Raw genomic sequence first — 20925 nt, 5'->3', positions numbered from 1 at the left:
GGAAGAACAGGAGGAGGAGGAGCAGGAAGACAAGGAGGAGGAGCAGGAGGAGGAGGAGCAAGAGGAGGAGGAAGAACAGGAGGAGGAGCAGGAGGAGGAGGAACAAGAGGAGGAGGAAGAACAGGAGGAGGAGGAGCAGGATGAGGAGGAACAAGAGGAGGAGGAAGAACAGGAGGACGAGGAGCAAGAGGAGGAGGAGGAAGAACAGGGAGAGGAGGAGCAAGAGGAGGAGGAAGAACAGAAGGAGGAGGAGCAGGAGGAGGAGGAACAAGAGGAGGAGGAAGAACAGGAGGAGGAGGAGCAGGAAGACAAGGAGGAGGAGCAGGAGGAGGAGGAGCAAGAGGAGGAGGAAGAACAGGAAGAGGAGCAGGAGGAGGAGGAAGAACAGGAAGAGGAGGAGCAGGAGGAGGAGGAGGATCAGGGAAAGATAAGGAGGAGCAGCAGAAGCAGGGGCAAGTGGTGTGGACTCTGGGCTGTCAGCCTGCAGCCTCTCCTCCCAGGGTAGTGCTCCCACCTGTGGTCTCCTGGGGGCACGGTCCATGGCCAGCGGCCCACTGAGTTCCACACAGTCTTCAGTCGGGGCCCCTGGAAAGGGCCTCGACGTGGAAATTCACACACAGGGCATTTCCAGGAAGGGCTCCGGGGAGATACGCCCGGAAGGAGGCGCGATGCGGCCACAGCGGAGCCTTCGGCTGGTCCCATGAGACGCTCTGGGCTGGAATGGCCCTTTACAGTTGTCCCCAGCGGAGGCAGGGAGACCGGGCCTTTGCAGCCAGTACCTACTGATCACCGGCTGGGGTTGCCCCGAGGAGGGTCATGACCTTGTGTGAGGTGGCTCCCATGATGGGAGAGCGGCTCCCAGGACGAACTGGCCTTCGAGCATCAGTGGCCATGGCCCGGGCAGCCGGGCGGTGAGCGTGAGTCCTGGAGGGGGACCTGCATGGGCACCACAGGGTCCGCCACGCAGACTAGCCCTGGGGACCACAGCCTGAGGGAACAAGGCCTTCCTGGCCCTCGGCCTTCCTTCTGTTCAGCCGTACTCTCCTTCTTCGGCCGCAGAACGGGGATGAGGATAATCCTGCCTGAGATGGTTGCTGTGCAGATTCAAAGAGTTGCTCCTGCTCTGGTGGGAGGAGCAGGTGAAGCTTAGGTGCGAGGCCAGCACGGAGCCCTTTTCTGAGAAAGTGTCCCCGCTCTTATCCGAGCCCAACATAAAGATTTCACACAACACCGGAAATAAATAAGTCCTAGGAGCAGCAGCTGTGTTTCCTGACAGCCTCCTCCGGGCCCGGCACCGTGCCTTTGGTCATTCGGTGTTGGCCCTCCCGCTGGCCGGTGTGTTCCCTTGACTTAGGGGGCAAAACCAAGGTGCACAGAGGTGGTGGGACTCACCAGGTGGCCCAGCCAGGGTCTTGTAGATGACACAGTTGGGGTCCCAGAAGAGAGTCTGCCGAAGGGATTACTTACAGGGGTGTGGGCAGCATCGGGTGAATCCTGTGAGGCCTGTTGCCGACCCGGTGTTGGTAACCCCAGGAGCTCTTACTGCCTAGAGTCCTGAAGGGGCAGTGAAGAGAACCATGTCACTGGAGAAAGTATAGCTGGAGGAGAGGGACCAGCTGGCAGGAGCCACGATTATAGGTAGGGGAATGCGGTGACAGCCACCAAATGGCCCCACAGAGAGGGAATCGGGGGAAGAAGTGTCCCAGCCTCTCTTTCTTCCTGCGCTTCCGTCCTCTGTGGGGTCTCCCACTGGTCAGATCTGTCATGAGGCTGGGGGACAGGGGGTCTGTGGGTGTGGGGTACACAGGTGAGCCTCCGGGCTGGAGAAGGGGGCAAACAGACTGCCCGGCACAACCAGGCTCTCATGGGAGGTGAGCAAGGGAACAGGCCTGACTCCAGCAGGGCCCCGATCTTGTCAGGCTCCTTGGGATGTGTCTGTGAGGCACTGAGCACAGAAAGTGGCACATGCACAGTCAGGGACACCGTGATCACACACAGAGGATGAGGGACAAGGGTTCAGCTCGGTTGGTGCAGGTGGTTTGGGTCACATGCGGCTGCGGGCAGCGAGGGCATGGAGGCCTGGGAGAAGCCAGCAGGACTCGGTGACCATGTCCTAGCCCAGGTCACCTCCCTTCGGTGGAAACCACGCACCAGCCCTAGGGAGACAAGGCCTCCATGCCCAGCAGACCCACCACCTGCTTTCTGGGCCTCTCCTTGGCCAGTGGCCAGCTTTTCCTGGTGGCCCAGCTCACTCGGCATTTGTCCAGAGAAGGTTCTGGGACCAGGTGTCCTACTAGGGAGAGGGTGGTCAGGATCTCAGGGTGGGAGCAAACACCGGCGATGACACTGATGGGAGGGGACACTGCAGGCACCGGGAACGGGCGCCACGCGGGAGAAGACGTGGCCTTCTCGGGGGCTTCATGGAGATGCCCTGGGCTCCTGTGCCATGTGGCAGCTGCACCGACAAGCCTCAGGAGCTGTGCTCGGGGTGTTCACAACAGGATGGGTTTTGGGGTGAGTCGGCCTGGGTGTGGGAGGAGGCGGGAGGGAGGATGAAGACCCAGAACCTCCTCAGCAGGGTACGCTCGACACGCGCAATGACCTCCGTGTCTGCGTGGCTGCTGTGCCACGCTGAAATTAACACACACCCCGGGAACGCCTGGGAGGACGTGGCCAGCTGCTCTTCTCACGTCCCTGCCCTCCTTGCCCCTCTGCGTCCCTGTCTTCTCTCTTGGAGATCCCTCTCTAGCTCCTTCATTGTACAGGTGGGGGAAACTGAGGCCCAGAGAAGGAGAAGGACTGGCCTGCAGCCACACAGCAGTGTAGAGTACCTCCAGCCGATTGCTCCTACAGCCCACAACGCTGCTCCTCTGCCCCTGCCCTTGGAGGGCTGTGCCCATGCATCTCAGCATTCGTAAAGGAAACTGGAAAACTCCTACAGGCCAGGGCTGCTAGGTGAGGTGCTCTGCACCAAGTCCCCATCGCCCTTCTCCCATTCAATCCACACTGTTCCTTCTGAGGAACAGCTTGCTCCTACTTTACAAGAAGTGAATCACTGAGGATGCATTTGGTTACAAGTAACAAAACGTCCTACTGGAAGTGGTTTCAGTGATAGGAGGTGGCTGTTTCTTACGAAATGAAGTCTGGATATAGGTGGTCTTTTGCTGTTGTTTGTTTTTGTTGTTTGTTTGTTTGTTTGTTTGTTTGTTTGTTTTTTCAGAGGCTCTCTTCCAGGGCCCAGGTTATTTCCATCCTTCTGGTCTGCCATTGTCATCTTGTCAGCCTCTGGTTCTCTTGACTTTTGGTCACAAGATGGCTGCCTAAGCTCCAGGAATCTCACTGTCACACCACAGCATCCGAATATAGGAAACGAAAAGTTACTCTCTCAGGTCTCTCTTTTTATCAAGTGGTGTCTTGGGTTTTCCACCTCTGTGGTCAGAGGCAGGCTGGTTGTGATGAGGAAATGGAGAGCGAGACAGGGAGTGTGCCCTGCTCCCTTTGGTCATTTCTGTCATCGCTGACATGTGGCAACTAGAGGTCGCATTTGAACCAGGGTTCTTGGGCTACCTAGGTAGCTTTAGGCTGCCTTTCATCACAACATGCTGTCATGTAAGGACCAATTCTGATTGCTTGAGTCACTGCTCCTTACCTGGGGTGCAAATGGCCCAGAACTGACCCCTCCTGCAGAGGAACCAGGCTGGCCAACAGTGGAGGGGATTAAAGGGGCGGAAGCAGCAGACCTCAGTCTCTAGCCCTCGAGGCCCTGGCCTCTTCAAGGCCCTTAAAAAAAACCCACAGTCCTTCCCCCACCCCCTTCCAGATCTGCTCCATGCTGTGACTTGAAACTCATGGACTGGCTATTAGCTTTACAAAGGGCACCTCTCCTACAGATAAAGGGAGCTGTGTATCACTTAGGATATTTTAGGATGTGAGGGACAGAAACCCAACTCAAGTCAGCTTTGAAACGAAGGAAATTCATCAGTTCATGGAACCGAATGGTCCTGGGGGAATGAATTCAGGTCCAGCTTGATCCAGGATGCAGATGCAGAGATATTCTAGGAATCAGTTGCACACACCCATCACCCTCTCTTTTTTCTCAGTTCTGCTTTCTCCATTCTCAGACTCACATGACTGACTGCAAGATGCCTATCCATAGCCCTGGCCCCTGAATTTCTTCTTCACATATGGTGGGAAATAACTAACAGTTCTTGTCTTTTCCTCACACGGAATCCCCAGGACTTGTTCTGATGGCTTGGGTTATGAGCCTGTCCTTAGGAATGACTAGTGGGAACGGGGAGTGATGAGCGGTGGGAACCATGAGCAATGATCAGGGGGATATGGGAACAAGGAGTAATGACTAGTGGAATCTGGGAGTGATGAGCAGTAGGATCTGGGAGCCATGATTGGTGGGAACTGGGAGGGATGAGCGGTGGGAGCTGGGAGCCATGACTGGTGGGAGCTGGGAGCCATCACTGACAGGATTACTCTAGTCTGGGCAAGCCTCACTGAGGAGCCAGGATTTGCAGAGCTCTGAAGGCCATGCCAGGCTTGCTGTGAAACACGGCACAAGGAGAAGGGCATTGGGACGGGGAGAAGGCCTTGCTGGCGGAGTCCTGCCAGCATACAGTGGGCAGGGCAGGACTCTGAGAAAGAGGGCCATTTTTGGAGGCCCTTGAAGGGTTGGTTGGGTCAGGCCATGGGGGGATGAGGGAACTGCACACCCAGGGGAGGGCATGGCAGGAGCGACGGAGCTCCACGAGGTAGGATTTCCTCCCGGACTGTGTAGGGCTTCCCGTTCCTCCTGGTGGCCTCAGTGTTGGAGGGTTTGTGAAAGGGAGTGGTGGAATTCAACGCTGGGAAATGGCTTTTGGGTTTTAAAAATTAGATGCCCCTCAGGACGCTTTGGAGAGTCAGGACGCTCAGAAGCTTCCAGTCGCAGGAGCGCCATGTGGCATGGACCGTGTGGGAACCAGAGGTCACTGTCTGACCTCCCTCCCCTCAGAACCCCTTCCTCCTCCAGGAAGTTCACCCCCAGATCCTCTGGGCAGCCCTAAGAGTCTGCAACAGGAGGCCAACTTTGATAGTATCTATTCGGTGCTATGAATCAAGGAATTTTCTGGAGCCAAGTTTCTCCCAAGGCCCCTCCCAGGCCTAAGAATCCTGCCCTGGGTAATTCTGGGCTCCGGGCAGCACCTGGTACAATGTTGGCACTTCCTGGGGGACCTGTCGGAAAGAGATTGATTTTTCTCCCTCCAGCGGTGCAGAAAATCCTTCCTCCTCTCCAGACAGGTTTGGGGCCAGAGAAGCAGTTTGAGAGCAGCCCCACCCTACCCTGTGCAGGAATCCCCACTGCAGACCCCAGCTGCTGCTGCCACTTTCTCCAGGACAGGGAGCTCATTACCTCCCCAGCAGCCCCCATCCAGTTCTGGTCAGCTTGGTGGGGAGGGCTGGCCTCTCACCGAGCAGGCATCTGCTGTCCTGTGGCTCCCCTCCACCTGGCTTTGCAGTCCTACCCTCTGGATGGACACACAGTCCCTCCCACTCACCCTGCCCCAGGACAGGCCTGCACAGCCGGTGAGACAGTGACCAGGGACATCATAAACTGCCTTCTCTAGGCTAAGCAGCTCCAGCTCCTTCGGTTTGGGGTCTCCAGCCCCTTCCCCTACACATGCTCTATCTCTGTCTGTCTCTGTCCATCTGCCAGGGCATAGTTAGTTCTGAAAATCACACAGCAATCTCCTCCCTTACTGTGGGCACCCGACCTCCATTAATGTGACCTCAGGCCATTGGCTTTTTAGTAGCTTATTAGCTCATGTTGAACTTGTGGTTGTCCAAAGCTTCCAGTCTTTCTCAGAGTTTCATGTCTTGTACTCTTGTAATCTTTTTTTTAATACCCCAAATTACAGGCGCTTACCCCACTTCTGGCTGGTGTCAACCACATGTTCTAGTTTGTGGAAGTGACTGAACCCTGACTGGGACTCTAGTCGCATGATGTCCTGTGGGCACCCATGCTGACGGGGGCCAGATTTCAGTGGCACTGAAGGCTCCCCAGATGCCCCTCTTCTGGGCTACTCCCTGGGCCTGGGATTTCCTCATTATGCACTCAGTGCATGTTCTTTCTCTAGCCGGGTCCTCCTTCGGGTTCCTTGTTTTAGTGCATGATCTCCGTCCCCATTAGAGGCCAGTGAGTTGCCCCTGGCCCCTCACAAACTCCCCACGGATCACCGCGCACCAAGTATTGCCGATGTGGCTCCCCCTCTTCCCTCTGCCGCCACCATTTTGTCAGAGCCACTGGCATCTCTGGATGGGGACAGTTTCCTTCCATCCTGCCACTCTGGCCTTCCCTAACCTCATTTCTGCCCCATCCGGAATGATCTTTAAAGGTGTCATTCGGACCTCACCACTCCCCTGTGTGAAAGGCCCTCGGTGGCACCCCTTGGCGTGCAGCTAACCGGGTTCCTCCCTGCCCCGAGTGGCCAGCCCCGCTGCCCCTTCCCATTCACCTCCTGGGCAGGCCACATCCCTCCCACCCCCGGGTCTTGGCATGTACTGTTTCCAGGTCTGAAATACCCTTTCCCCATCCTGCAAGTTTGGCTGATCCTATTTTATCCTTCCTGTTATCTGGCTGCCAGCTCTGCCTTTGCCTTCTTGAGGGAAGCTTCCTGGACGTGCACATAAGAGCAGCTTCTTGGGTCAGAAGTTTTCTTTGCGTTCTGTTCCACTCCTTCATGGAACTCACAAATTTATAATCAGATGCAGGTGGATTATTATAACTGCTCCAGGCTCGGATCTGCAGGCCTGAAGAAGGCAGGAAGAGCATCACCTTGTATCACGGTCCTCCCAGGGCCTGTGCCGCAGGGGTGAGGCCCCGTAGCACACAGTAGGTGCTCAGTGCACAATGATGGAGTGAGTGAATACGAATAGACACACGCTAGGTCCTTCTTTCTGCTTCCTACTGGCCAGTACCTTCTCCACACCAGGCTTTCTCTGCCAGAGGCTGGGGTGGGGAAGGTGAATGTCCTGGCCCCAGCCTCCAAGGAATGGCACAGGTGGGGTTCTCCAGAAGCAGAGGCTGAGCTGGAGTTCTGGGTCCAAGCTGTTCATTAGGGATCAGCAAAGGGAAAGGGGAGGAGCAGGACTGGGCTGGAGTGGAGCTGCGTCGCTGGCTGGACAAAGCTGTGGCGGGAACTCCGGGGGAGGTATCGCCCATCGAAGTGGCCAGACCTCTTACTCTGGCCTCTCTCAGCCCCTGGCTGCAGCCTACCCGGGGAAAACTGTGGTTCTGAGGCTGGGACAGGCCCTGAAGGATCTGACAGCTGGTGGCCGTATGTGGATCCCACCCCCCGTCCCGTGATGCGCTGGAGCCGGCTCCCGTGGGCTCACAAGACCCAGTGTTAAAGATTCGGGGATTTGTGAGCCAATTGTCAAATCGTTTGCAGCCTAAAATCAGCTGCGGTAGGAACATTTATCGCAAAGAAATTAGGAAACACTACAAAACAGGCTGTATGGGGTTTTTTTTGTTTGTTTTTTGTTTGTTTCTTTGGGGTTTTTGGTTTTTGGTTTTTTTTGAGGGCCAGTCTACTAGCACATCACTAGCTGTAGCTTTGAAGCAAGACTTCCCTTGAAGGGGCATCTGAATAGTATATCCCCACGTCCACCAAAAAGATCTGCTGGCTTGATGGGAGATGCTGACAGGGAGACAGTTGTCACAGGGCCAAGGTGACAGATACTCCACAGCCCAGGACAGCCATAGAAACCATGAGGGAGTCACTGACTGCCTTGGCAATCAAGGAGGGCTTTGTGGATGAGGTGACTTTTTTTCTGACGTAATAGAATATTCGAAAACTACAATACCATGAGAGGTAAAGCTCGTGTCCCTCCAGTCCGCCGGCACTGGGTGACCTCCCCGGAAGTAGCCACTCTTACTAATTTCCCATGTATCCTTCCAGAGATATTCTGTGCTCTTACTAACACACATGCACAGATCTTTTCTTTCTCCCACAAGTGAGCTCATGCTCTGCATACTTTTCCACGTCTCGCTGTGTTCTCTTAACCATGTATCTTATGCATCAGCCTTCATTAGGAAGTACAGACCTGCCTCATTCTCTTTAACTGCTACAGGACATTCCAGTTACTAGAAGTGTTATCATTTCTACAACCAGTCCCCCTTGGTGGATCTCTAGATTCTCTCGGCCTCTTGATATTTCAGATAATGCACCCAGTCATTTGGCACATGCGTGAGCCTCCCCAGAGGGTACATATCCAGTGGTGGAAACGTTGGGTTGAGCCTCTGGGGTGGCAGTAAAGATTAGCCAGACAAGGAACAGGGGTCAGAGCCAAGAGGTGGATGAGGAGGGAGAGCAAGGACGGACCTGGGAGTCAAGAGGTAGGGGCCCATTGTCAGCTCGCCGCAGAGGAACGACGTGCAGCCTGTGTGGCCTCTGGGTCATGGCCGGTATACTGGGTGCACTCAGACTAGGACATTGAGGGCAGTTTTGAAAGGGGGCTGGGGCACCTGGGTGGCTCAGTTGGTTAAGTGTCCAACTCCTGAGTTTGGCTCAGGTCATGATCTCATGGTTTATGAGTTCGGGCCTTGCATTGGGCTCTGTGCTGACAGCACGGAGCCTGCTTGGGATTCTCTCTCTCCCTCTTTCTCTACCCCTCCCCTGCTTGTGCATGCACTCTCTCTCTCTCTCTCTCTCTCTCTCTCTCTCTCTCACACACACACACAAAATAAATAAATAAACCTAAAAATATATCATAAAGGGGACACAACCACTGATGAATGGGACAGAGTGTGGCATATCCGGACAACGGAGTATTATTCAGCCATGAAAAAGACCTTGAAAACATGCTGAATGAAGGAAACTAGACACACAAAAGGCCACCTGTTGTATAATGCCATTTCTATGAAATGTCTAGAAGGGGCCAATCATAAAGACAGGATGCTGTTTCGTAGTTGCCTAGGACTGAGGGGAAAGGAGACATAGGGAATGACTTCTAATGGGTATGGTGTTTCTTTCTAGGGAGATGGAAAATGTGAGGCCCTGTAGGGAGCAAGTAGGAGCGGGACCTGTCAGGACTTTCCTCCTTCCCTCCAGTCTCCCTCTAGTGCCTTCCACTGGTCAGGCCCAGGTAGAAGTCACAGCTGCATTCAAACTGTCCTATGACCGATATGCAGCCGGCCCAACCAACCAATCACCAATAGCAACGGTCAGGGGCCATTTCGTCCCCTGGGGCAAGGTCAAGAGATGGAAGTGTGGGGAGCGGTCTGGAGACACATATGGACACACACTCTGTGAACCTGCTGAAGTCCCTCCCTTTCTCTGAGCCTCCCTTTCTTTACCTGTAAAATGGGAGTTTAATGTCCATCTGTCAGGGAGTGTCAGGAAAATCAGATGTCATCAGGGTCTGAAAACACTCTGTATAGGTTAAAAGCAGTATGGATACAGAGCCAAGACAGAGTCAGAAGACAGAGAGACTGTGGCAGAAGCGGCCTTGGAGATCATCTAGTTCAGACCCTTGAGTTCAAAATGGGGAAACTGAGGGCCAGCGAGGGTACCCAGCCAGTTAGCATCAGAGACGGCCCAATCTCCACGCCAGAGACCATCCCCGCATACAGCTTCTCTTCTGAGATCTTCTTTTTAAAATTTTTTTATTTTTATTTATTTTTGAGGGAGAGAGAGAGACAGAGTGCAAGCAAGGGAGGGGCAGAGAGGGAGGGAGACACAGAATCCAAAGCAGGCTCCAGGCTCCGAGCTGTCAGCACAGAGCCCGACGAGGGGCTCGAACCCACAGGCCACGATATCATGACCTGAGCTGAAGTCGGATGCTCAGCCGACTGAGCCACCCAGGCGCCCCTGAGATCTTCTTCTTAAAAATAGACTTTGTTTCTCAGACCAGTTTTAGGTTCACAGCAAAACTGAGCAGCAGGTACAGGCATCTCCCACACACGCCCGGCCCTGGCACGCACAGTCTCTCTGCGCGAGTGTGGTACGTTTGTTACAACGGCTACGCGAGCTTTATAAATCCTGACTCGTGGTCCTGGCCTCCACTGGCTTCCCTGTCCACTCACGATAAAGTCCCATCTCCTAGCCGAGCAGCAGCGACAGGTGGGGAAGAGAAGGGAACTCCGCCCCTTCGTCAGGTAAAACTTGAACCCTGTAGCAGGAACTTCTTGTTGCCCCCAAAGTCCTCCCACCCCACTAACCTGAGGCCCCTTGCGGTGTTCAGACCCCAGGGCACTGGTGGGAGGCGGGAGAAGTCCATGTTCTCCCGAGACACTGTGAGGCACCAGACTCCAGGCCTCACAGCTTTATTTTCTCCTTCACTTTCCTTTTGCACTGAGGCATGTCTGCATCACAGGCTGGTGAAATGGCAGGCCCCAACCAGTCTTATGTGGCTGCTCCGTAAGCTGGGACCCAGCAGTGCCACCAGGGACATAAAATGTTGACACGTGTCCATACCGGGTGCTCCAAGCCCTGTGATTGCCCCTCCCCGAATCACGGTTGCCCCCGGGGTCCTCCCCACTTCCCCTCGGCCCAGCGACGCAGGGTTGATGCCTGGCCAGGCAAGGCCTCCCGGACCCTGAACGTTCAGGGTGCCCCTTGCTGGTCGTGGAACAGTCTGAGCGCACCCTGATGGTGAGTTTACCTTTGGGCATTTCCTGAGCACCTGCTGCGTGCCAGGCACTGGGAGGGTACACCGGGTTGTGTCATCTTAGAGCCTGCAAACCTTCTGACTCCGTGTCACTGCATCACAGTCCAGACTCTTCAAGTGTAAAGGGAGTCCTGGAAGTCTCCCTGGACAGCCGAGAAGCCCGTAGCCAGCCTGGCCTCGGGGGGTGGGGGCAGGGGCCGCAAAGAATGTGGCTTTGTCCCACACTTGTTTCCTCTGCTGTTGTCCCCTGCCTCGGGCAGAGGGCTGGGTGCCCATCCGGATGCCCGTCTGGGTGGCCAGTTCTGGCAAGGGCGGCTGCGATTATGCCCGGCTTAGCGCAGATATAATGCAATCACTAAGGCTCGCAAAATGCAGAGTTTGCAGGGTTAACGGGCTGGACATCATCTGATTAGGGGCCCACACAAATACTGCCATGGCCCCAGGCCAGCTGTGGCCTCACAGGAAGAGGGAGGCGATGTGCGGGAGTGGCAGCTGCACCCAACCTGACCCGGGAGCCTGACCCTTGCCACTGGGGTTCAGGGCCCAGCATCCGCCACAGCGAAAACATTGGGTGTCACAACCTCACAAATACAACCTATTGCTTTTTCACTAAAACCTTCCAGGGACTTTAAAAAAAAACAAAACAGCTTGGGGCGCCTCAGTGGCTTAGTTGGTTAAATGTCCGACTCTTGATCTCAGCTCAGGTTGTGATCTCACAGTTAGTGAGTTCGAGCCCTGCGTCGGGCTCCACACTGACGGCGGGAAGCCTGCTTCAGATTCTCTCTCTCTCTCTGCCCCTCCCCAGCGTGTGTGTGCTCTCTCTCTCTCTCTCTCTCACTCTCTCTCAAAATAAATAAATGAACTAAAAAAAAGAAAGAAAGAAATTTCTATTAAAAAAAGACAGCTCTATTGAGGTATAATTCACATACCATATAGCGCACTCATTTAAAGTAAACAGTCCAACACTTTCTAACACATTCTCAGATATGTTCAACCATGATCACAATTTTAGAATATTTTCGTTACCTCAGAAAGAAGCCTGTGCCTCCTTTCCCCCAGTCTCTTCCCAAACCACACTAATCTACCTTCTGTCTCTCGGACTTGCCTATTCTGGACAATGCACATAAATGCAGTCATAACATTTATGTCTTTTGTGTCTGGCTTCTGTCCCTGAGCACAATGCTTTCAAGGTCTATCCATGTTGTAGCACGCGTCAGCACTTCATTCCTTTTCGTGGCGGAATAACGTTCCATTGTGTGGATCCACCACATTTTGTTTATCCATTCATCAGGTGATGGACAGTCGGGTCGTTTCCACACTTTGGCAATTATGAAGAATGCTGCTGTTCACTTTAGTTTACAAGTTGTCGTATGGGCAAATGTTTTCATTTCTCCTGAGTGTATCCGTAGGAGCAGAATTGCTGGGCGGACTCGGTCTGTGCAGGCCGCTATCACAAAATACCACAGACCTGATAAACAGACACTTATTTCTCACAGTTCTGGAGGCTGCAAGTCCAAGCTCAAGGCGCCAGCACAGTTGCCTTCTGGTGAGGGCCCTCCTTCTGGCTCAAAGCCAGTGCCTTCTCGCTGTGTCCTCACACGGTAGAAGGGGCCAGGGGTCTCTCTGGAGCCTCCTTTAACAAGGCATGAAGTCTTCATGACTTAAGAACCTCCATAGTCCCCACTTACTCCTTGGGGGTTAGGAGTTCAACACATGAATATGGCGGTAGGGGGGCTGTAAGACTCAAGGGAGGTCATAGCACCAGGCCATGTGACAACCCTGTTTAACATTTTGAGGAACTACTGCATAGTTTTCCACAGGGCTGCTCCATTTCTCATTCCCACCAGCGTCACGTGAAGGTTTCCATTTCTCCACCCCCTTGCCAACACTTGCTATGTCTGTATTTCTTCTGTCAGCCATCCTAGATGGTGGGAAGGGGTATCTCACTGTGATTTTGATTTGCATTTGCCTGATGCCTAATGCTGTTGAGCATCCTTTCCTGTGCTTAGTAGCTATTGTACCCATTGCATTTTTTTTAATGTTTATTTATTTTTGAGAGAGAGAGAGAGAGTGCAAGTGAGGAGGGGCAGAGAGAGAGGGAGACAATCCCAAGCAGGCTCCGGGGTCCGACCTGTCAGCACAGAGCCTGACGCAGGGCTCGAACCCACGAACCGTGAGATCGTGACCTGAGCCCAAGTCGGATGCTCAACTGACTGAGCCACCCAGGTGCCCCGCGTTGCATTTTTATAAATTGTGAGATAAAGCATTTGTGCAAAAAAGCACAGAGAACATCTACATTGGTTTAAAAGAATAATTATAAAGCATCCATATCAAGGAACAGACATTGCCAGCACCCCAGAAGTGCCCCAGGTGACCCTTGTCAACCACAAACCCTCGTGCCCAACTCCAGGTACAGCCACTGTCTTGATATTTGTGACCCTCACTTCTTTGCCTTTTATTATAATTTTCCCCTCGATAACGTGCCCTTGAACAATACAATCCAGTTTTGCCTACTTTTGAACTTGGTTCTGTGGAAGTCTCTTATGATTGCTGTTTTCCCTCTCCCCTGTGTTTCTGACCTTGACCTCTGTTGGTGTGGTTTGCTGTGGCTGTTCATTGTCACTATCCTGTAATGTCCCATTGACTGCACCCCTCAGCTTACCCATTCCGTCATGGATGGACGTATGGAGAGTGCCCAGCGTGGAGAGAGATCATGAATCCACACTGGGCACTCTCCGTGTGTCCATGAATGCTGTGCCGATGAACGTCCTTGAACCTGTTTCCTGTGCACACAAACATTTGATTCTCTCAGGTATATACATTGGAAGTGAAATTTCTGAGCGTCTTCAGCTTTATTAGACGCATGCTGTGTGTGCACACCCACGAGCCATGAAGAGGGCTCCAGGTGCCCTACGTCCTCAGTGTTGTCAGAATCCGCTCTGAGTGTCCCCAGCATGTCTGGTCTGACTGCACTGAAATCTCAATGGGCCGGAAGCTGCTGCCTAACCCGGCCCCCAAAGCACATTGCCATGCCCCTGAGCTTTGCTCTTTCCCCGCGCTTCTCAGGCCAAGGCCAGAAGGAAGGCCAGACGCTCGGGAACTATCTCCTCACTGACAACCAAAAGGGATATTATTTTTGTTATTTGGGGGCTGCTCATCAGTACCAGCTGTATGTGTGTGCAGGTCATACGAGGCTGCCTGTATGCAGTAGGTGCTCTATCACACTAGGTGTCCTGGAATCAGAGCATTCGGCCAACTGGATTCTCTGTCCCTGAACATTCTGGATGCTTGTGGCGTTGCTGGCTCATTCGATTGCCGATACTGTGGTTGAAACAGGGTGGCCCTCCCTTCCTGTTGAGTCCATTGACTCGAGCACTGGTCACCTCCTCCTGGATGCAGAGCTCTTGGAAATGGGAGGACCCTGAACAGGAGCCCTTCCTTGGAGACAGGGACCTTATCTTGTCACCTCTGTGTCCCCAGCACCCACACAGGCCCAGGCACAGAGGCAGAACTAATGACTATTTTTTTTGAATGTCTGATTCTGTTCCAGCACCCTGACTTTTGTCAGAAAAGATAGAATTGCTTTCATTCCATGTTTCAGCAAAGGCAACTGAGGCCCAGAGAGGGGGTGTGACAATTCCAAGGTCACAAAGCAAGTAAGCAGCCACCAAGCAGCTGATGCACAACCCTCAGCAATAAGACCCTTTCCTCTGAATGCCTCATAGACCAGCTCTAGGACATAGTGAGCCTCAGTTTTGACCCCTGTAAAATGGAATCATACTAACCTCATGGAGTTAACTAATGCCATGTATAAAAGCATGGGCCCAGTGTGTATACAGGTGATTAATATTCAGTCATTTACTCACTAATGCACTTTTTCCCCACTATACAACAGGCAAAATTAATTTGGCAGTCCAGATGAAGACCATGAAAATGCTCATATACACTATGACCCAGAAACTGTGCTCACTAGCACATGCCCCTCCCAGGGCCTGGTACACAGTAGGAGCTTCATAAATGTCTATTGGGATAAAATCAGGCAAAAGATGATAAGGAGGGAAGAGAAGCTTTAGTTCCAAAGATACGCCCTTCTATAATACAGTTAAAAAAAAAGAAAGAACAAAGGGGAAGGGAAGAAAAAAATAAAATAAAAACAGAGGGAGGCAAACCATAAGAGACTCTTAAATACAGAGAACAAACTGAGGGTTGGTGGGGGGGGGGGAACTGGGGGGATGGGCTAAATGGGTGATGGGCATTAAGGAGGGCACTTGTTGGGACGAGCACTGGGTGTTATATGTAAGTGATGAATCACTGGGTTCTACTCCTGAAACCAAGACCACACTGTATATAAACTAACTTGAATTTAAATTTAGAAAAAAAAAAAAAAGGAAGAAGAAGAAGAAGAAGAAGAAGAAAGAAGGGAGGGAAAGAAAAGATTTTTAAAAAAAATCCACAGCCTGAAAACAACCTAAATATCTAGTACCATGGGGAGTTGGGTAAATGTTGCCTTCTTTTCCTGCTGGGATATTCCTTTTTTTTTTTTTTTTTTTTAATTTTTTTTTTCAACGTTTATTTATTTTTGGGACAGAGAGAGACAGAGCATGAACGGGCGAGGGGCAGAGAGAGAGGGAGACACAGAATCGGAAACAGGCTCCAGGCTCTGAGCCATCAGCCCAGAGCCCGACGCGGGGCTCGAACTCACGGACCGCGAGATCGCGACCTGGCTGAAGTCGGACGCTTAACCGACTGCGCCACCCAGGCGCCCCTCCTGCTGGGATATTCCAAAGCAGGTGTCAGGAAAATGCAGCTCACAAGCCATCTGTGGCCCACTGCCCGTGTATGCAAATAAAGACCAAGTGAAACCCAGCCTTTAGTTTTGCCTGATCTTGAACTTCGTATCAGTGGAATCATACAGTATGTTTCTTTTTTGCATCCAATTTCTTTCGCTCAGCATCACATCTTAGAGATCTGTTTTTCTTGTGTGTATAAGTTCATTCCTTTTTGTTGCTGTCAGGTAATTTGTTGCGTGATTATAATTAATTACAGTTATCATCCCTGTTTTGCATATGGGGAAACTGCAGCACAGAGGACTCAAGTAAGTTGCCCGAGGGCACACAGCAGGTTCATGTTAGAACTGGGATTTAAACCCAGGCTCCAGAATCTGTGCTTTTTGTTCCCTATACAGTGCTGCTTCTCAGTGCCATGGCGATGGGAGCCCAAAGGTATTGGCAACTCAGAAGAAGAGGCGCATCATCTTAGCCTGGAGGTCAGGGAAGGTTAGATCAGAGCCAGGGTTCCCAATCACTGTGCCTGGCAGATGTCATAAGTGGTCAAAGCAGATGACCTCTGAAAATACATACTTGAGGTTAGGGAGGCAGTAGGGAGTGGTGGGGACTGTGGCAAATTGGGGGTTGACAGCCCGTGAAGGAGGAAGCTGGAGGTACGGCTCCAGGCGCTGTTGCCATGTGGCAGTGTGGCAGAGATCGTGGAGAGCAGGACTGCCATGCTGGCGTTTTCGGCCAGCTTCCATGCGCAAACGTCAGCACTCAGCTGTACCAGTTATTAAATAATTTGAGTCTCACTCTAGAATCGCCAGATGCCCTTTCTATTTGTCAAAAAAAAAAAAAAAAAAACCAAAAACAAAAAAAAAAACACCTGGAAGTCTAGCTCCCAGTTTTCAAGTGTTGGTTCAAAATGATTTTAAGCCTGGGCCGGCCAAAGAGAACCTCCGTGTGCTCTGGACTGGCCTGATCTGAGCACCAGTCTAAGGACCAGATAGGAGTTGGGAGGCCAGGAGAAGAGGTGAGTTCCAGGTAGAAGCACAGCCCACAGCCCGGAGGTGAGAGGGACTTGACACCAGGTGTGAGTTTCCCCCACCTACAAGGAAGGAAGCCCAGGCCGGGCCGGAAGGGCGGGGGTGGGCGGGGCTGGGGGCCACCCGTGGCCGGCGTGCAGTGACGTGTGCGCTGTGCTCTTCCCCGCCCGCCCCTGCAGATCCTGGAGGAGAACATGAAGCTGGAGTGTAAGTGCCACGGCGTGTCGGGCTCCTGTACCACCAAGACGTGCTGGACCACGCTGCCGCAGTTCCGGGAGCTGGGCTACGTGCTCAAGGACAAGTACAACGAGGCCGTTCACGTGGAGCCGGTGCGCGCCAGCCGCAACAAGCGGCCCACCTTCCTGAAGATCAAGAAGCCGCTGTCGTACCGCAAGCCCATGGACACCGACCTGGTGTACATCGAGAAGTCGCCCAACTACTGTGAGGAGGACCCGGTGACAGGAAGCGTGGGCACGCAGGGCCGCGCCTGCAACAAGACGGCCCCGCAGGCCAGCGGCTGCGACCTCATGTGCTGCGGCCGCGGCTACAACACCCACCAGTACGCCCGCGTGTGGCAGTGCAACTGCAAGTTCCACTGGTGCTGTTACGTCAAGTGCAACACCTGCAGCGAGCGCACCGAGGTGTACACGTGCAAGTGAGCCCCGCACGCCGCCGCGCCGGCCGCCCTCCGGCCGGGTGGGCGCCTCCAGCCGCACGTCAGACTGCGGGGAGGACCGGACGGCTTCCAAGCTGCAGTCACCCTGGCAGATCTCCTCCCGGATCTGCACGGGGAACCGCAGGAATGCTGAGCTTGTCTTTTCTGCTGTAGGGACACCTCTCGCGGGGTTTCCGGCGGGCGCCGGTCGGAAAGATCTCTCCAGAGCCCTTGCCTGTTCTCTTCCTCACCCACTGCTGCTGCACCCGACCCCAGACACCGCCGGTGGGGGGGGGGGGGCCCTCCTTGGCAGGAGCAGAGCCTCTTCGCACCAGGAGCTCTGGATCCTTGGGCCTCAACATAGCAATATTTAACAATTTATTCTGATAAAAAAAATAATATTAATTTATTTAATTAAAAAGAATCCTTCCACCTCGTCGGGATCCGTTTTCTGCAATCAAAGTGGACCGCTTGCTTTCCTTGCGGGATAATTTTGTCACTAGGGCAAGGAGCCGAGTAGAACTGTACATAATTCTTTATGCAGATATTTCTACTAGTTGACTTTGCAGGTACCCCCTTGCAGCACTAGATGTTTAAGAGCAGAAGTCCTTTATACATATATAGATATATATACACACACATTTATATTTTTTTGCTGTTTGCTGCTACTTATCCAGAAATTTAAGCTGGTCCAGATTTGGAGACGTTTCCCACCCGCGAGTCCTTCCCAGCTCAAACTGACACCAGTAGAAAAATCCAGTTTGGAATACAGAGAGAGAGGAAAGATAATAATAAAACTCCCAGCAGTTTCCATCTTTTGGAAAGTGAGCCACTGGATAAGAGAGAATATTTTGTTAAGAGACTATTTTTATATGAATATTTTATTTATATCGAGTCTGCCTGTATCATTCCATGGCCTGTGCTTCTTCTTAATTCCATTACTCACTTTGGGGTAAGGAGGAGCGAGGCCTGGTCCCCACGGGGACCCTCACATAGCTGGGTTCTCGAGTTCTGTTGGCCAAGTGGGCAAAAGTGGCCCCTGGATGGCTGGACTGAAGTGTCATTGGTATTACCTGGGAAAGGAATCAGATCCCCAGCCTCACCTGTGAAGCTCAGGCCTTTTGAGCAGGGTCACTGAGCAGTGACCTCGTAATGAGCCACGTGGCAGGCAGGCCCGTGCCCTTGGCATTGGGTGACCATCACAGGGCTTGATCGCCACTCAGCAGAAACCAGCTCAGGGAGGCTGCTCCTCACCAGGATGTCCCTGCCATTGCCGTGTGTCCCGAGAGGTGAGGCCATGTCCTCAGTTACGGGGCAGAAAAGCTGGGGTGAGGGGTCCCAAGGACGGCAGGGCTTCCTACGGATGTCACGGTCCTGGGGCAGACTGGCAGAGAGGTGTAGACGAGGCCTCTGTGCTCCGGCTCCACCTACATCCAGTGCCTCTTGACCTGGAAAGCTCTCCTCCAAGAGGCTGTGGGTGTCCTAACGTGTCCGTTTGCATTTCCGTGTGCACGCATGTGTGTGTGTGTGTGTGTGTGTGTGTGTGTGAGACCTTCGGGAGACTTGGGGTCGTCGTGTGACTTTGCACCTTCACGCCCCTCTGGGGTCCCGATGTGCGTACATCTTGTGTGCCCCCGCATATGCCCGGCTGTATGTGTCTCTCTCTCCATGTGCCTGAGAGATTCAGGGTGAAGTGTGCATGCGGGCGTGCGCCTGGGCAGCTGCTGGTCCCCCGGTGTCTCCGCTTGTGGGTGAGGTGTGGTGTGCAGGGACCTTTGGCAATTGTGTTGAGCCATTGAGATGGCTCCTCTGGGCTCTGTGCCCACAGACACTGGTGAAACTCAGATACCTCTGAGACCACAGCCTGATGGCCTCACGTGCTGGGAGCCCCTCGGTGTCCGGGCTCTGTTGGATCCCCCAATGTCAGCACTGGGCCCGGATCGCAGCATGGACAAATAAAATGGCTGGATGGTTGGTTGATTTCTTCCCTTGGACCATTTATTTCTTCTTTACTTGGGGGGCAGGGTGGGAAGGGATGTGAAGGAATGAGTGGACGGACGGGTGGCTGGCTGGCTGGGTGCGTGGCTGGGGGGCTGGGGGGCTAGGTAAGGGAGGAGAAGATGTACAACAGTTTCTTGCAGATCCCACGTCACAGTTTCTCTCTGCCTTAGAAAACCAGAGTCTGCCATGAGCAAGAAGAGTTTCCAAGCCTGCATCCCTCTGTTCCTGGCCTCATGGTGCCTGAGAAGGGGGAAGGTTCTGACCAGCCTCCCCAGATACCAGAAGTCCCTCACTATCCAGATGAAGAGTACGCGTGGCATGAGGGAAGCCAGGCCAACGAGAAGAGTGGCCGGGTCGGCTGCCAATCTGTCACCTGGCCCCTTGGCACACTGTTGGTCCCCGACCCTGGGGCCTGCTCCCTCTCCGAGGCCTCCAGCCCAGGTGAGCTCTGTGCCTCAGTTTCTCCATCTGTAAAAGTAGGAAAATAATACCTACGTCACGGGGCTGCTGTGAGGGTCCTCCTGCTGATGATTGGAGTTTCAGAGCAGTAGATGAATGATACATATTATTAGTTATTAGTATTATTACTCTTCTTTCCGTAATGATAAGGTTCTTCAAACACAGCTTATGGCAATAAATATTTGACTCTGCTGGGCAAAGGTATTTTCCCCCTCTTTGGCTTATTCCTGAAGTGGCTTTTCAACAAAACGAACATTAACAAGGCCAAAATCTTAAGAGACTGAAGCAAAATGTTAAGTAAAATCTCCCACTTTTGGGGTATTTTGACAAACACCATGAGGGTGGTGCAGGCAGCAAGCTGAACTTGGCCTTTCTGCCACCAGCATGCGGCCTCCGATTTGCTCCAAACCTCTGGTTTCAGAGATGGAGAAACTGAGGCCCAGAGAGGGGCAGGGCTTTACACAAGACCACACAGCAAGTCTAGTGGAAAGAAGACTGAGGCCAGCACTTATGTCTCCTGGGGAAGGCCTTTCACCAACACAGTGCATCTCAGCAGCAGCAAAGTAGTTCGGAGGGGGTGTTGGGAGGGATAAAGTTCCTATTTGTTGTTCAGACATACATATGCACGCATGCAGGTGCACACACACCCACATGCCTTCTGGACTTCTGTTTAAACCTAGCGCAAGGCTCCACCGGGCAGGGTCTGGGCCTTCCCAAGGGCCCTAAAGGGATAGGCCTGGAGGGAGTACCCTGGCAGCTGTCCAAGGGAACGCCAGATCTTCCCATTCTCCCCCACCCCAGAACTTCTGTTTCGTCACCTCTGTCGGCTGCCTGGTCTTAGAGGCAGTCTTGGGTCTTGTCTTCCTCCACCTCCCATCCGTCAACAAATCCCATGTGTCTAAGTCAAAATATACCCAAATCTGATCCCTCTGTCGGCACACTCGGCGGCCATTCGCTGGAGGAGTCCGGCTGCGTTCCTGCCATGCCCGGGTCTTCTTCTTCCGGGTCACATTGCTGGAGCAATTGCAGTCTCCCCTGAAGTTGGGAGTGGCCGAGGGGGCTAGGTTCTGGATGACAAAGTACTCCATTCCCAGCCCATCAACACTTCCTTCCCTTCCATGCTCCTTTCCTTCCACTAGCTTGACACAGCCACCCAGGGGCCATAGGGTATGGTTCCACTGAACCACAGAAAGTAGGGCCCTGGATGGTCCCTGAATGGCCACTCAGAGGACAGCCCCCTGCTGGTCAGGAACACCCACAGGCAAGAAATAGAGGTCTTTTTGTGGAAGCCACTTCGATTTGGAAGTTCATCTGTTATAGCACAGAGCCCCTCCCT

The 20925-nt window shown here is 53.1% G+C and overlaps 1 protein-coding gene across 1 annotated transcript in view; it reads left to right on the top strand.

Moving 5' to 3' along the window:
- The window catches only part of WNT7A (Wnt family member 7A), a 64326-nt gene extending 45217 nt beyond the window's left edge, over positions 1-19109 (top strand). The window contains exon 4 of the mRNA XM_086697324.1: positions 16654-19109. Within this exon, the coding sequence (XP_086553450.1) occupies positions 16654-17133 (480 nt within the window). The 3' untranslated portion in view covers positions 17134-19109. The remainder of the gene's footprint in view (positions 1-16653) is intronic.
- Positions 19110-20925: the final 1816 nt, after the last annotated feature.

This window comes from Puma concolor, chromosome A2 (genome assembly GCF_028749965.1).
Source record: "Puma concolor isolate L17-30 chromosome A2, mPumCon1.1.hap2, whole genome shotgun sequence".
Taxonomy (NCBI): Eukaryota; Metazoa; Chordata; class Mammalia; order Carnivora; family Felidae; genus Puma; species Puma concolor.
Note: the sequence above shows the minus strand (reverse complement) of the source record. Positions and strands in the feature narration are given on the sequence as shown.